This window comes from Bactrocera latifrons, unplaced genomic scaffold, assembly GCF_001853355.1.
Source record: "Bactrocera latifrons isolate USDA-ARS-PBARC rearing strain unplaced genomic scaffold, ASM185335v1 scaffold_1073, whole genome shotgun sequence".
Classification (NCBI taxonomy): Eukaryota; Metazoa; Arthropoda; class Insecta; order Diptera; family Tephritidae; genus Bactrocera; species Bactrocera latifrons.
In genome coordinates, this window is record NW_017534490.1 from 1 (window position 1) to 17,251 (window position 17,251).

General features: G+C 33.8%; 1 protein-coding gene across 3 annotated transcripts; it reads right to left on the reverse strand.

The window, feature by feature from the left end:
- Window positions 1–2,024: 2,024 nt before the first annotated feature.
- On the reverse strand, window positions 2,025–12,176 carry LOC108970960. Of its 3 annotated transcripts, none has more exons than XM_018936711.1 (5): window positions 12,117–12,176; window positions 11,878–12,042; window positions 10,864–10,990; window positions 10,197–10,540; window positions 2,025–2,355 (listed from the first exon to the last, which is right to left on the reverse strand). In XM_018936711.1, the coding sequence occupies exons 2-5, from the start codon at window positions 11,970–11,972 to the stop codon at window positions 2,154–2,156; spliced, it is 768 nt and encodes a 255-aa protein (XP_018792256.1). In that variant the 5' UTR covers window positions 11,973–12,042; window positions 12,117–12,176; the 3' UTR covers window positions 2,025–2,153. The 3 variants fall into 3 exon arrangements, with proteins under 3 accessions (XP_018792256.1, XP_018792252.1, XP_018792266.1); XM_018936707.1 differs by having other exon boundaries at window positions 10,855–10,990; XM_018936721.1 differs by lacking the exons at window positions 11,878–12,042; window positions 12,117–12,176 and adding an exon at window positions 11,252–11,339 and having other exon boundaries at window positions 10,855–10,990.
- Window positions 12,177–17,251: the final 5,075 nt, after the last annotated feature.

The window sequence follows — 17,251 nt, forward strand, 5'->3', positions numbered from 1 at the left end:
TGTTAACAAATGCGGCGAATTCCTTAGCCGAAATCTAACAAATGTTCGCAGTCGAACCTGCACCTTCTCTATACTTTACGTTCTCTGGTTTAGACGGCAAAACCCAAAATGCTGTAGATTCTCATATCATCCGACGTCAAAGAGAGAAGGGAGTAGCGTTTTTCACTGGGCACTTACATTGCGCGCCCATAAGATAGGTCGAATCAGCTGACACGACCCACGATTCTGCGTTTTTGACTGTTTCTGCTATTAGAAACACGCTTCCGTTTGCTTCTTTCAGGTTGATACACTGTACATTTGATGCTGACAACTCCAGCCGCGACTGCCTTTACTATGGTAATTTCGCTGGGTCTTTCAACAGCTACGTCCCGGCGAGTTTTGAGAATTGTCCATCCATGATGTGCAGCGGTTTCTGTAAAATTGAAATAAATATTTTACGTTTATATTAAAGTTAAAATAGAAAAAGATCAACTTACGGCCTAGCCATTATCAACTGTTTTAAGGAATCCATATTTTTTAATAATGGCCAAGTATCTCGTAAAAATGGCGCTCTTCCGGAAGAGCCTCAAACTTTCGTATTGTGAGTTTTTAACGGAGCAACAGATACCGATCTACACACTGTTCTTCTTTTAAAATACACAATGTAAAAAATTAGTACCAACTCCTAGTCTTCGGGTCTCATGCAGCCCTCATCTTTGCTGGCAATCAGTAACCTATGAACGTTTTGTTATATAAAATATATGTATAATTTCACAGGCCTGCACTTCCTCAACTAAGCCTTCCTCATCCACCATGCATGCACCTTTCAATTTAACCAAATGTTTCATACCTTACCTTCAAGTAATTAAGGCCATTTAGTTATATGGGGCCTAGGGCAAGCTTTCACTTGATTTTTTTATTCTAAGGAAGAATACATATGTATCATTTTAAGAAATACATGCAATCTCAATTTTATTAATATTATATAACTCACATATTGGCCGATATTTGTGACATAAAGTCAATCGAAAGTTCGAAAATCTTTTTATTAGATATATGGGGGCTAAGGGAAGTATTGACCCGGTTCATCTCATTTGTAGCACATAGACATACTATTAGMAGGAAAGGATTCTCTCTGAATTGCAATTATTTATTTCACACATTGAGCGATATTTTCGTTAAAAAGTCAACTATAGCTAAAGGAATTATGAGTGAGAAATTTTGTTCTGCTTTATATAATTACTTCTTCATTTGTGTACTTTAAAATAAAGTAATCAAGTGGAATTTAAAATTGTGTTATACGAGAAGTAGGCGTGCTTGTAGTCCGATTTAGTCTAGATTCACACTAAGTCGTAGGATTATGAGAAGCATTTCATCAAGATATCTCAACTTTTACCCATGTTAMAATTGGCACAGACGGACGGACTGACAGACAGACAGTCACCCGGATGTCTCTTCATCCTGATCATTTGTGTATATAGAACTCTATATCTATCTTGCTTAGTGTTTGTTGATATGTACAACCGATAGGTGAACAAAACTAATATATTCTGTAGCAAAAGATTGCAGGAGTATAAAAATTAGAAAGAAAAACTATAACAACGACATTATACCAATGACATTAAAATATCATAATTTCAAAATAACCGTTTTGAAAACAAATATTTCGCATTTATAACAAAGAAAAGCAGAAAATCTTTAGTTAAACCTAAGTCAAAATTATCTGTGTCGTTCCGTGAGATTTCGTTTCGCACTGATTTTGTAGGCTAAGTTATCGCAATGAAACTTTGCACAAACAGTACTCTCACCGAATTTCGAGGAATCTGTGCGTATGGCTGATTTTTTTCCGAAAATAACGAACCATTTTTGAGATATATTATTGAATACAGAAACCATCTTTSTTGTTTGGAAGCATGCGAACTAAGCCATTCCAGACTTGTTTCTTGAAACGTTTTGCAGAAACGGAAAGGAATGACGCGGGTTTTCAGAATCGAACCAAGTCCTGTCTTAATTACTTTTTTTTTAAATAAATAATAATTCCGTCATACAAAASAACATTCTCTTTATTGTATATATCTAAAATTAATCCCAAAATATTTTGTCAACGAGCACACTTTTTGAAAATTAAGATGTCTTTCTCGAGTGTCGGAGTACTAAAATGAAACCATTAAAAGTTAGATGTTTAACCACTGTGATCTCAATAAATCGGAAGAGTGTTTGGTCGGCAGTAATTTCGTTAACAKATTAGCAGCCGTTTTATTGTCCATTGGGCAAGATGTGTATAACTGTTCACAAGGCTTTTCGTTAACTCTCTTTCCCGATTCTAAAGCCTCCTTAATTGCTGTACCATCTAAAAGATAAACGACGAGGGGATTTCTGGAAAGTAAAAATTTAATCTTGTAACATATTTACCCAGAAACATAATTCTTTTTTTTTAATAAATATTTTTTTTTTTTTTTTTTTTTTTTTTTTTTTTTTTTTTTTTTTTTTTTTTTTTCTTTTTTTTTAATAAATATATAATTATATACGACTACATACTTTTTAAAGTCTCGAAATATAATAGGGGTATTCGCTTGCTCTTTCAAGATTGCAGATTGCAAAAATCCCATACCGAAATATACAGGGGCACGAGAGCACTCATTGCAGAATCTATTGATACATGAACGGCTGATTCGACCAATTTATTATGAATGACTATTATGCATGGCTATTGTGAATTGGTGCACCTTCTGCATACATTTTCAACAAACAAAAAAACTATAACAAATCTTTATAATTTAAGCAGAAATTATACTATAAAATCTATTTAAAACTTACCTTCCTCAACAATTTAACGACGTAATATGTCTTTATGTAAAATGGCAGCTAAAACAGGGTTGCAATTATATTTTTGCGTGACATTGCACGCAAATATACATGGGTTTTGATCTGACATATTTAACAGCCATTGCAAATAATTTTCTGCGTGTGTTTGTTGAACCGGTGAACCGGTGAAATACATGCAATTCTTGCGCCGTGTAAGGGTTTTACAAGAGCAAGCGAATACCCCTAATATGTTACAGCAGTGAATAACATTTTTGCTCACATAACTGTTGATTGACAACTTATATAAAACAATAGTCAATACTTTTTTTCATTACCCATAAATAGATAAAATAATAAAATAGATAAATAGATAAAATGAAGTCTACACAATCTCTAGTTTTCATATGCYGAATATGAGAATTTAAAACTTCTGCTTTTATGCCGTATATGGTAGTTCGGTCAATATATTGTTATAATACATTAGCAGAATTAATTTGACGTATAAAATTAACGATATACTACTATAGTTCGAGGGTAAGAGGATACCTCATTAAAATGGGAAGGCCGTTATCTGCACTGCTACAATTTTTTGTTTTACGTAGATTAGCTCAATTTTACTAGTGACAAATTAAAATAGAATTTAATTTTATACTACAAGTATTTCAACATATTGCTACAGAGTAGTAGTCAAAGTGGACGTGAGGACATAAATGACGATCAACATGTGGGACAATCAAAATCCGTGATCACCGGAAATTCCATCGAAACTGTGCGTGATTTCATCCAAACTCATTATTGAAATTCAAGGAAATGGAATTGAACATCTCCAAAACATCAATTTATCGCATTTGTTTGTTTTGCACAAATTGACTGACGATCAAAAACTGCTCTCATCGATAGACGCTTGTGACCAATTGTTCGACCAAATATCATATTTTAACCAGTAACCACTCCGCGTATTCACCTGATATGGTACCGTGCGACTTTTTCCTTTCGGAAAAATGCATATGCTCTTGAAATGAAAGCGTTATGCAGACGTCCTCTACGTATTCAAAAGGCTTGCACCGGCATACTGGAGGCCATACCGGTCAACGAGTTAAAACACTTCTTCAACATGCTTTTTGACCGCTGGAAACTATATTGAAGCAGAAAAATACTATTTTGAATAAAATAAATTGATTTTGCTGAAAAAATCATTTGATCTGTTTTTTTAAAGTAAATTAGAGTAAATTTTGGGAGAAATTCCGTCCGTGCAAGCGATAACTTGAATAAAAATTGAGATATCGCTGAAAGTTCTCTGAGCGGCACTTGGGCGTGGCCAGAAACGATTTTTCTACATATGGCTCAAGCAGCTCACAGTTTTCCGGTCTTAGCTCAAGTTTCCTCGCGGTAGCCAAGAGTATTCGTTTGAAAGCGAAGCATCCCATCCCCAGGAATTTCCTATCCCCTAATTAGGAAGGTGCCTCTGATCAGCTAGGTAATGTCCGATGTCCGAAGAGTACTGGATTCACTTATGAGATCTTCCTTCCCCACGATTTCAGAATCGGCCTTGGTGACTTAAACACCAGGGTGAGCAAAGAAAGTATCTTTAAAACAACGGTGTTTAAATCCTTCGTCTGGGCCCAAAATATAATAACCTGTAGTACTAGATTCCAGCATACGAAAATTCGTAGCAGGAAAGTTTTACGCCAAAAAGCTGCTATCACAACAGCCAACTTTCTGACTACTTACGTACAGCTGCAAACGAAAAAATTGAATTACGGAAGAAGCAAAAAAACTGCTATTACGATGAGGACCGTCGTGTCGCAGTGAGGAGTAAACAGACTGCCTACCTCGCAACGTAAGCGATGTTATAGATACCGAGGAGGGAAGCCAGCTGCATTTGCAAACAAAACAAGAGAGAGGCGGAAATGTGCGAGCATGAACAGCGTTAGAAGCTGGACGATATGAGTGTTGCTCGAAAATTCTACGAGAAGATGCGGCGACTGACAGAAGATTTCAAGACTGAAGAATATTGGTTTAGAACCTCAGGAATGATTTAGTGACTGATGCCCAGAGCATACTACAACTATTGAGGCAACACTTCTCCAGCCTTCAGAACTGCAGTGAAAGCATAAACCGAGGAGACTGATAAGGAGCATGCATCAGCTTCTTTGTAGAATATGCTCTGCCCAATCCACCAAACGGGAGACCTCACAATATGCGTCAACTAGCCCGGGATAAGCCTCCTCAACATCGCATATAAAGATCTATCCTAGTGAAAGATTATAGCCCACCGTGATTGGACCTGTGTGGCTTTTCACCATGCGCCAAATCTTTGAAAAGACTCATGAATAGAGGATCGACACACACCACTGCTTCAATTTCAAAGCTGCTTTTGAAAGCCGCCTTTATTCCGCTACGTCTGAAGTTTGTATCCCCACAAAACTAATACGGCTGTATACACTGACGTTGAGCAACACCAAAAACAAAATGTCAGGTTCGGGCCAATCCGAGCCGTTCGATACCTAACGAGGTTTCCGACAAAGCAACCCCCTCTCGTGCGACTTCTTCARTCTTCTTTTGTAGAAAATAATTCGAGCTGCTGAACTTAATCGAGCAGGTACAAATTTATATAAGAGTGTACAACTGCTGGCGAGCGCCGATTATATTAATATCATTGGCCTCTTAGCGCCTTTAGTTCTGTGGAGAAGCAATTGGCGTCAAACAGCTTTAAGGAGTTACCGTTGGTGGGCTGCTGTTAACTCGGCTATAACCGAGTCTACGCCAAAAAAGAAGAATAAGCCTGCAAATTAGAAGACAAAACATAAAAATTGTGCAGCCGACAGTAGGCTTAATACACAAAACGTGTCGATCAAACTTACTAATGACAAATATTTTTGGGACATCCTCCTTTAAAAATTGGTGAAACCGGGAGATAAATACGCCCACTCCCAATATAACGGTTTTGTTGAAAACTATTATAAACGGGATATCTCACTAAGTAAATGTAAAAAACTTTAAATATTAGGTTGTCAAAAAAGTCTAGCGGTATTTTTATTGAATTTTCAATTGTTCGTAAAATTTTGTTTTGGTGACTCATGCCCAGCTCTTGACCGATGCTACGGCTGCTACTTTATCGCAATTTTCGACGACGAAGCGTGTTGCATCTTCGACCACCTCTACACCAGAACGAAAACGTTGAAACCATCGTTGTGAGGTGCAAATGGAAAAATTTTATTGGCGGCTTGAGATGCATTTTTGCCTTTATCATAGTAGTACTGTAAAATATGCCGTAGAAGTGGAAATAACCTTTGATATTATTCGTATTATTTTAGTCATGCAATTTTTAGATTAATTTCAAGTGCATGCCGTTTTCTTAACAAAAATTGATATGTCAACGTTTATTTTATTTTGGTGAGATAGAAGTTTGGTTTAGAAGTAGGTAAATTTCAAGCATCGTCGGTGACACTGACATTATTTACCATTTTATTCCAACGTTAATTATTTGGTTGTATCTTAATGAACAGTACTTAAATGCCAGAGATAATTTATTTCCATTCTTCTTCTTTATTGGCCTAGTTTTATACGAAAAAAAACTTGAAACACCCCGGTGCTGGATGGACCGCGGTTATTTGTTTCAATCGCGGCCGAAGTTCGCCATCGCAAAAAGGAGTTTTACGCGAAAAAAACCTGACACACCCCAGTGTTGGAGTGACCAGGAAACGCGTTTTCGAAACGCGGCTGAAGGCCGCCAACGATACAAAACTATATAATGTTAAATAAATGTGAAATAAAACGAATAAGTAAACTGCTATAAAAATGAAAATATAATATAAGTGTAAAATTTAATTTAAATGGTAAAAATACATATTTAAAATAGTAATTAAAATTTTCAACTTTAAACGCAAATATCTCGAAAACTATAAGTTTCCGGCGGCTATAACTTGATCTGGAGAACCTCCTCTATCCGACCTTGGCGGGCATACTAAAGTTTTCAATAATATTGTGGYAAAAGACAACGAGGAGGAGATAAAATTATAACTATTCCATTTAAGATTGATTTTGTTGCATATTAAAAATTATATGGAGATGTTCCTACAGACAATAGAATTGTTTATAGCGCATTTATCGAAGTATGTCCTGATAGGGAAAAACGATAATGAGTGCAGCGTTTGTCTGAACGATTGATTTCTACAATTTTCTTTGAATTTTTTTCAATCTCTTCAATTGAATTTAAATACTATAAACATTGTTAATAAATTTAATATTACATTGGTCGAATTCCGATTAAAGCCAGGGAAGTACCTTCAGGTTCATAACGTTACTTAGTAAGACAGGGTGGGGGATGGTTATGGTGAGTTTTCAATAGATTTTATTCATTCTAAGCACAAAAATGCAACGTTATAAGAAAGCACGCTATCTCAATTTAATTAAGATCATTCTCATTTTGGCCGATATTTGCGGTATAAAGTCACCCGGAAGTTCGAAAATGGTTATTTTAGATTAGGAAGTATTGAACCGAATCAACCCATTTGTAATACTCAGAGATATTACTTACAGGCAATTATTCTCTCCACGTTTGAATTATATATCACACACCTTGGTCAATATTTTCTTTAACAAATCAACTATAGGCACTGGAGTACAAATATTCAGTACCTAGAAGATTGAACAGTTTTTAATGGATTCGGACTATTTTTGGTCATAAGGTAGCATGCTCTAAAAGAATTATTCGAGCAAAGGTTAATCTCGTTTATTAATTGCTTGTAGATTTGTACACGGAATTTCAAATTTTGTTACATGGGAAGTAGTCGTGTCTGTAGTCCGATTTCGCCCATTTTCATACTATAATATATATAAGGGTCATGTTATATATCAAATGGTATGTTACTGTCAAGGGGGTCTCGAGATATGTGGTTTCACCTAAAGCTGGGCGTTGCTAGACTCATCGTCTTATTTTGACCCCGATTCCATGAAAAGTACATTATACCATCTAAATGTAAGGCGTCTGCCGGATTCCTTTTTAGCAATGCTGTTATAAGGTTAATAAGCGGGGTTACGATCCGATTTCATTCATTTTCCCCCCATCACACATAGGAGCATTCGGTCTCTAAAACCGGACAAAACTATTTAAAGTGATTTTATGAAATAAAATGAATAAAAATTCATGACTGAATATAATAATGCAATATATTAAAATAAAATAAGTAAGGGAGGGTTAAATTCGGGTGCAACAAAACTTTATATTGAATATATTTGAGTACCTTACATGCAGTCACAAATCATATGGATTAAGGTCAAGTGGATGTTCGAAAATCTTAGTAATAGTTATATGGGGGAGAGTCAAGTTTTCGCGAAATTGATTATACTTTAGCCGCAAAGATACACTGTTATGAATAAAATATGTTCTGCAATTTTTATTGAAGCTTGACCCACATATTGGCAGATATATCCAGCATAAAGTGACCTAGAAGTTCAAAAGTCTTTATATTAGGTATATGGGGGCTTAGGGAAGTATTGACCCGATTTAGCCAATTTTTTATGCAAAGAAATACTATTGTCAGCAAAAGATTATGTGTGAATTTCAATTTCATATCTCACACATTGAATGATATTTTCGGTCAAAAGTCAACTATAGGTACCGGGGTCCACATATTCTGTACATAGAGGCTTTAAGAGTTTTGTTTGGATTTGGAAAAGTTTTGCTCAAAAGGTGGCATACTTTAAGGCAATTATTACCGCAGAATTGTATTCCATTAAATTAATTAATTCTTTATTTGTGTACAGGAAAGTGAAGGAATCAAATGGAATTTTAAATTGTGTTGTATTTTAAGTAGGCGTGATTGTTGATTGTTGGTGACATAGAAATATAATATTAAAATAATATCACATACTTAATTTAGTCGAAATCGGTCTGTCTGGTTCGAGATATGGGATTTTACCAAAAAGGGGGCGGTGCCACTCCCATTGTCCAAATTTCACACCGACTCCGATAGAGCTCCCTTATACCATCTATGTACCAGCCGCAAAATAATTTAGCAGAATTTCAGTATTTAATTATAATAAATAAAAAAAAATAAAGCATAACGTATTTTATGCAAGTGACCAAMMTAATTCAATGTGTTTTTTTTAAGCAGGGAAAAGATGGGGAGAAAGTTTAAGTTTATGTATTAAGTAGAAACTCTAACAAAAACACTAATTTAAATTAAAAAATATTTTATCGTGTTTTTGATATTTCATTGTTTTTCCGAAAAAAAAAAATAATAATAAATTAACGAAATTAATCTTGATAGCATTAAAATTAAATGCATATCATGTCAGAATCCATAACAAATATTTTCCAGGATTCACTTCACGCACACAAAACACCGGTTTCAATTTCCAGAATAATAGAGAGCATCGAGAATAAGGACGTGCGTACAGATTCTCACTTTTGTCCGGTTTTTGAACGAAAATGCTCATATGTGCGTCGGTAGGGATATTATTGTTTATCTTTAAGGAATTTGATCATTTATATATTGTATACATAACTATCTGGATAAGTCTTAGGTGATATATATTACCGTTAATAACTAAATGAATTTTCGACTAATAACACAATATTAGTTAATAAGATACATATTTTGACATGTATTTTGATTGTTTTTATTCCCTAAACGATTTATTTGCTAAAGCACCAAGCAATGTGGTGCTTAAAGCTGGCATGAACAAACGTTCTGTTTCATATGCGAGTACAAATACGCTTGGATTTTTGTTGAGGTTCAAAAAAGGCTGATGTTTGTTTTCACTTCATACCCTGAAAAATGGTGGATAGCCACATCTAGCCTAACGATTTCTTATTTTCTCTTATTATCAAACAGAAAAATTTGCATTTCGCTTCTGTTTTTTGGATTTTATAGAAACCTGAATGCTCTTCAAAAAATATCTGAAACGTATTTCTCGTAAACCTAACCGTCTAAAAGACATTAACGGTTAAGGTTAGTAACTGAATGAAAAAATTATTAAAATTTGTAAAAATTCCTAGTTTTGTAGGAAATTTGCTGCTTCTTTTTTTTAGTTATTTCGTTGAATTTTGGTGTTGAATATTTTTTAAAAGCTTGACTTAATCAAGAAATTATACAGACCATTTTTAGAAAGCAAACATTTCTAAAATGACTTTTTTATTGAGTTATGAAGAAAAAAAAAAAAAACAATTTGCCTTTTGAGGCCATGTTAGAGGGCTCAATTCAATTACCTATAAGACCTTTGAAACGAAATATTTTTTCAAGTAGCGGGATACAAATTTTACAATTAAAGGCTCATACTTGGAGAGCCGTTCTCAGAGGTGTCTATCAACCAATTTTTTAGAGTATCAAGCGAAAAAGTAATCGATTTTTTTACTCACGCTAATATCCATATGTTTAAACTTATAAAAGAGGTGAGATACTTACTCCGAAAGCGTATGAATGAATTTATCTATTTGGTCTGGAACGCCTGTCTTTAAGTTGAACTCGATTGACCGTACATAACTGCATACAGCACGTTGCATGCAACCTGTTGAGTCTATATTGTTTTGAGTAAGTATATCATCAATTCTATTAATCATATTTGAAAGCGATAATAAATCGTTGTCATTTTCACTTCGGCCATAACCGGCATATCCTCCATGGAAAGCACCCAACAACTTTGGAATTATTAAAATAGCGCCAATACCAACCAATGTCCCTAGTACAACTCCTCCCAGGTCCAATTTAATWGGATTGTAAGCAGAAATACCTGTACTTCCCGGATATCCCTAAAAATTATTTAAAATAATAATTAACTCCGCAATCAATATTAAAGATTATATATATACACATATATATAGTATGTTGTGCATATGTATGTATGTTCGTTTGTTTCCAAAATAAATATATGAATATATTATAATGAGGTATAGTGTATAGTAGAGAAATTGACTAAAATGTATTAATAAATATTTAAAGTTTAGCTAATATTGAATTCAAGAGACCAATGATTTAGTTTAATTCTAGCACATAGAATCTATAAAAAAGCCTTGCACAATTTTATTATATAGTATTTGTATACCGATTCTTCAAATGTAATTACCATGCTTACATTTATTGTTCCATATCCAGTTGTGTAACCCAAACGCTGTAATCGATCTTTAGTCGTTTGTGTGTTTGGCTCATAGATGGACTGGCTTTCGTTGAATTGGCCATCACTATTTCTAACATAATGCGATCTAGTTAAAAAGTTTAAATAAAAAAATGAGTGTTAACTTAGTTTATTTATATGTTATAATTATTTATCAGGGCATTTGATAATATGTCTAAACAGTTGGTTATTTTTTAAATCGTGAAACAAAAAAGGCAACTTAGTTAGAATATTCCATTATAACTTTTGTGTAGATTCATATTTGAAAAACAATTTTTTTGGTGCGATCGAACTCATGTCTTGAATAATAATTTGAGTTTTGACATAATAATTGCAACTTTACCCTTACCCCATGTTGATGGTTTTTTATAATGCTTATTCTTCATATTCTCATATATTCTCACTTATTCTCAGATATTAAGATATTGCAATGAAAACACAATATTCAATGTAGTTATTTGATTATTATTTGGCAACTTTACCCTTACATCACGTTGACTGTTTTGTTTTTAAGCAATTTCTTAATATTCAATACATATATTACATTATATTTAGAATATTTCTAGAGTTTGACCAAACCCCAATAATAAGAATACTTTCTTATTTTATAATTTGACCAAACTCGATAAATATGGTTATCTGAGATGTACTTGTAAGAAGTATGCTGCTTAAAATTACAACACATGTGAAATGTACATGTACATACTTTTACATTTATATCTATTCTTTATATTTGCTTTACCGTTCGTTTATAATTATGTAAATATTTTTGAAAGCTGCGATGATCTATTATAGACTTGAGATTAAATTGAGTTGCCGTTTGAAATACGAAGAAGAATAAGAATCGGGTGTAAAGAAACGCGAATGAAAATAATTTACTTGATTTGAAAACAGAAGACTTTAATATAATTACTTAATACGTGTAACACATTTTTTTCAAAGGAGTTTTAGATATATGTATGTATATTAACTCACTCTGAATTGTTAGCATATTTTGGCAATGCTTCACACTTTTGTGCCAATACCGAAGAAAGTAGAATGCAAATCCACAAAATATATGATTTTCTCATCCTTGCTCTTTTCGGGTTATATAACTTTTTTATGTAACAGGTTTACGATCTCATAGACTGCAATGACAAACTGAATCCATACAATAAATGGATCGCTCTTTTATAGACACAAGGAAAATAAATAGCACGTAGTGAAGGACTTACCACATGGGTGCACATAATTGCAATAATTTTGTGTATGTACTAATGGTTGGAGCCACAATGACATTCACATGTAATTTATTTCACAAACTGAGGAAATATTACCACTTTACTAGTGAATGCATCATAACTGTCGTCATAACTATTATAATATTTCTACTGCGCGTTAGAGAAAGTCATTCTACCAAAACCAGCAATTATTTACCAAAAATGAGGTAATGTTTTAATAGCTTAACCAATAATTTTGTATAGAGATATTACTAGAGATATGATAATTAATTGTTGGTATTGGTATAATGACTTTCTCTAAGGTGCGCGTGGAAATAAACTCTTATATAAGYTTAATAATTTTAGATTCACTATTACACAAGATTACAGGCATATGTACATACATCGTTATACCTTTTATAATTATACTACTGCACAGCGAATGAACGGTGATAAACGGTGACTTTAAAAAATGCGGCATTTTATTGAGCGCTTAGTTGATATCCACATATAACAAATAAATTTTGTATTATAGTTCCATAACCAATATTTTTCAACTAAAATTGTATATATTTTATTTTGTCCACACACTAATAAAATATATATTATAATTTTTAAAGCATTACCACTGTAAATGTTTGAAAACTATATCAAAGTGTGATTTAGTTTATATATTAATTAGAAACTATAACAAAAACGCTAATTTCTAACAAATTAAAAAATATTTTATCCTGTTTTTGATATTTCATTGTTTTTCCGAAAAAAAAAAAATAATAATACATTAAATAAATTAATCTTGATAGCATTAAAATTAAATGCATAGCATGTCAGAATCCATAACAAATATTTTCCAGGATTCAGTTCGCGCACACAAAACACCGGTTGCAATTTCCAGAATAACAGAGAGTATCGAGAATAAGGACGTGCGTACAGAACGAAGTCTAGGTTCCGTATAGCAATGTAGATGGCTGAAGGTCAATCATTTAATCGGTTTATTGTAGTACGGTTACTTAGGTACTACAATTTATAGTAGTATTGCTGTAGTTTGTAATTCTCACTTTTGTCCGGTTTTTGAAYGAAAWTGCTCATATGTGCGTCGGTAGGGATATTAGTGTTTATCTTTAAGGAATTTGATCATTTATATATTGTTTGCATAACCCTATAACTATCTAGATAAGTCTTAGGTGATATATATAACAGTTAACAACTAAATGAATTTTCGACTAATAAGACAATATTAGTTAATAAGATACATATGACATGTATTTTGATTGTTTTTATTCCCTAAAAGATGTATTTGCTAAAGCACCAAGTAAAATTTATTAATAACTCTGGTGCTTAAARCTGGCATGAACAAAAGTTCTGTTTCATATGGGAGTACAAATACACTTGGATTTTTGTTGAGGTTCAAAAAAGGCTGATGTTTGTTTTCTCTTCATACCCTGAAAAATGATGGATAGGCATATCTAGCCTAACGGCTTTTTATTTTCTCTTATTATCAGAGAGAAAAATTTGCATTTCGCTTCCACCTACTGAAAAAATGTTGTTTTTGGATTTTATAGAAACCTGAATGCTCTTCAAAAAATATCYGAATCGTATTTCTCGTAAGCCTAACCGTCTAAAAGACATTAACGGCTAAAGTTTGTAACTGAATGAAAAAATTGTTATAATTTGGAAAAATTCCTAGCTTTGTAGGAAATTTGCTGCTCTATTTTTTTTTTTAGTTATTTCTTTGAATTTTGGTGTTGAATATCTCTTAAAAGCTTGACTTAATCAAGAAATTATACAGACCATTTCGTGTAAACTTTTTGTTCAGACCTAKCAATATTTGATGGAAAACTTAGTTCTGAATTGGCATGGAAAGGTTTGAAAGGTTGCACGGATTACTTTATAAGGTCACAAATTTGATAATGATAATCTAATGAATACCAGTATATGAAGTAATTTTCTGTATTTTAAACAAATATTATATGGTGGGTGAGCGTAAAGCCTTTTCAAATTCGCATTTTCAGTTACCAAAAAATCCCAAATACTTTCATATTATTTTTCATCATTTTTCGAGTTCGTAGATGAGCGTAATCGGACCACTACCACGGCCACAAAGGAGCAAGAGCAAGTGGCACCTGTGGACACTAATTTTAGAAAAAGTGGGCGAGACCCCGCCCTCTAAAGAGCTTAATATATATGTCTCTTAAGCCACTGAAACTACAGCAACCAAATTACCTGAGTGCATTTCTTATACGAAATTCTACTGACAGTGTCACTTCCCATATTACGGACCCATATATCAAAAACCGAATACGTGAGAGATATTAAGTTTTACCATGGATATATTAAGTTTGTGGGAGCCGGTGTAAAATTTGGGTAACCGACCAACCGATTTCAAAATTTAGTTCGTGAATTTTCTTCTTACATTCYTATGTCACATTGTGATAACGGGCGTAATCGGCTAACAACCACGCTTACTTCCCATATAACGAGATAAAACTTTGCATGAATAATGTCTTTTGTGTTCGCTTTTTGTAATAGATGAAGTAATTGAGAAGGATGATTTATATTTATAAAATAAATTAAATTGTGGAAAAATACTGTAATTTTTGAGGTTTCTAATGTGTCCGCTCACATCGAAAACGAAGTCTAAAACCAATAAAAATAATACACTAAGTATTGTACACATTGAAAAAGTCTACAGAAAACTCCGCGATCTATGTCTATAGCTTATGAATATCCCACAATAACATTTTTTTTGTCATTTAATTTTTACGACAAATAATATAATTTACGAAGCGATTTGATCTAATACATCATTAATCCTTATCCAATTAAATACCTTAAATACATTGTTGATTTAATATTATGGATTTATGTGGAAAAAATGCGAGGCATAGCGTTTGCGGCGGTATGGTGTGGCCGGGGCAGCTTTCTAACGAGGAATATTTAAACGAAAATGATGAAGTATATGTGTACAATTTCAAACYGATTCCTCAAAAATGTTACAATTGCTAAATATTTAGAATAGTAGAATATAAATGCAATCAGAAACGCAGTACAATGGATTATAACTGGCTCAGAAATCAGTCGATGAATGAGAGTGGACTTTTTCGATTTGCCACGCTTGAGAACCGGCTCACGATCCGCATTCCACTAGAACGAATGTTCATTGGACTACAGTGTGAAATGATGGAGCCATGTTTCCATTATCACACACCGAAGCAAAAATTCGGATTAATTACGATTAAAGAGCACTCCGCAGAATCAGCAATTTGTTGTTTCTGTTAGATTATGATTTTGCGAGGCACCCATTTTGCACAGAGCTTTCGTCTTTTTAGGGAGTCATTGTCCTCGGTGCTCATTTCGGCTTTTTCCAACTTAGAAATCTCTTTTCAACGGTGGATTTCCCTGGTGCAGAGCCCAAATTCAACAGTATTTTCCCGCCAAAAGCAATGCTTTATTAACACACGAAGTGTGTTATGATCCATTTTTTGTAAACTACCACAAGTTGGTTCACAAAAATGCCATATCTAATACAAATAGTTATAATATAACTAATAAAAATTATAGTCACAGTAAAGCGTGGACGGGTGGACATATATAAAAAAATACTAAAGCGAGCAAAAGCTAAAAGTAATTGGTCTTCCAACCTCTTTTATCTTATTTCATGTAATGAAATGTATGTACTACTTAATTTTTCAACAGCGTCAACTTTCATATCGAATTAGGTTTCAACTTCTTAGCTGCTTAACCCATTTACAGCTATTGGTCGATTTATCGACCAGCAAGTTTGAAAAATCACGAAGTCGAAAATGAACAAGGTATGATGTGAAATCAATAAATGTATGCGATTTTGCATCTTTCTGAATCCGCTGCTGAACAGGTCAATGTAACAATTTCAAAAGTTTTTAAGCATCGAGTTTCTTTAATTACAATCAAAATAAAAAGTTGTGGCTGCATGCACGATTTATATCATACCAAAAACACAGTACATCTCTTTCGGTACAATGATCGATTCATATTTCTCAATGTGTCGAATTTGCGCAGCGGTACGCCTACGTATCAAACCTTTAAACTCTGTAAGCTTCGTATGTACGTTGYGGGACTACCCTTAAGTATTTCTTCGCAAGGTAATCTTAGCCTATAGGCTCTTGCATCTCATCTTACACATTTTCTGTTTGAATGAATTGCGTCATATAAAATTCATATGCCCATGATTTCTATCCATCCAGCTTTTGAAATGTTTAATAAGCCGGTGCGTCCATCGCCCGTTGGTTGTTGTATCATAACGTTTTTGCCACTCGTTTACCCTCTTTTGTTTTTGTTTCATTCGTTTTTCTATAGTTATTGTCACAGCAATGTCGTCAGCATATTATTATTAGCATCTTTCGGTAGAGGGAGCCTCAATATACCGTCATATAATATATTCCACAACATCTAGTTCAAAACGGACCCTTGTGGTACCCCACCAGTTACAGTATTTCTTTTGATCCCTTCGTCAGTGTCGTAAAACAGCAGCCTGTCGGACAGATAGCTTTTTATACTCTGCAATAAATATGACGGTCAGTGCGCTGAGTTGAATGCATTTTTCACATCAAATGTGATAAGAAATTTGAGTGCCAAGTATCCACCTTGTACCTTCAATAATAAAATCTGCTATTTTTGTTAGCTTTTTGATTGCGTCGACAATCGACCGCTTTCTGCGGAAACCATATAGATTGCTAGATAATCCATGTGCACTCGGATATCCAACTGTTTTGTAAGGCTTCTGTAACAAGACCACACGCTGTTGTTTCCATGTTTTAGGAAAAGTACCAACGGTTACGCACTTTGTATATAATTTTGTAAAACATTTCCGAAGCGTGAAGAAGCATTTATAAAATCTATGTCGGTAACTATTGGCATAGGTAGATGCACTGATTTTTCGAGGAAACCGCTATCTTCTCCCTTCGTGTCCTGCGTTGGAAAAAGTGTTTCCACAAAATTTTTTTGGAAGAACTGGGTAGGTCAGTGTTTGGCATTTGGGACCTCGGACTTCGGATATAACCAACTTATAAGCTATGCCCCAAGTATTTTTGTCGAGTTTATTACAAAGCTTTTGAAAGCACGTACATACAAGTATCTTTGCTGTTTTTTATAGATTTTCTTGAAATTTTTGC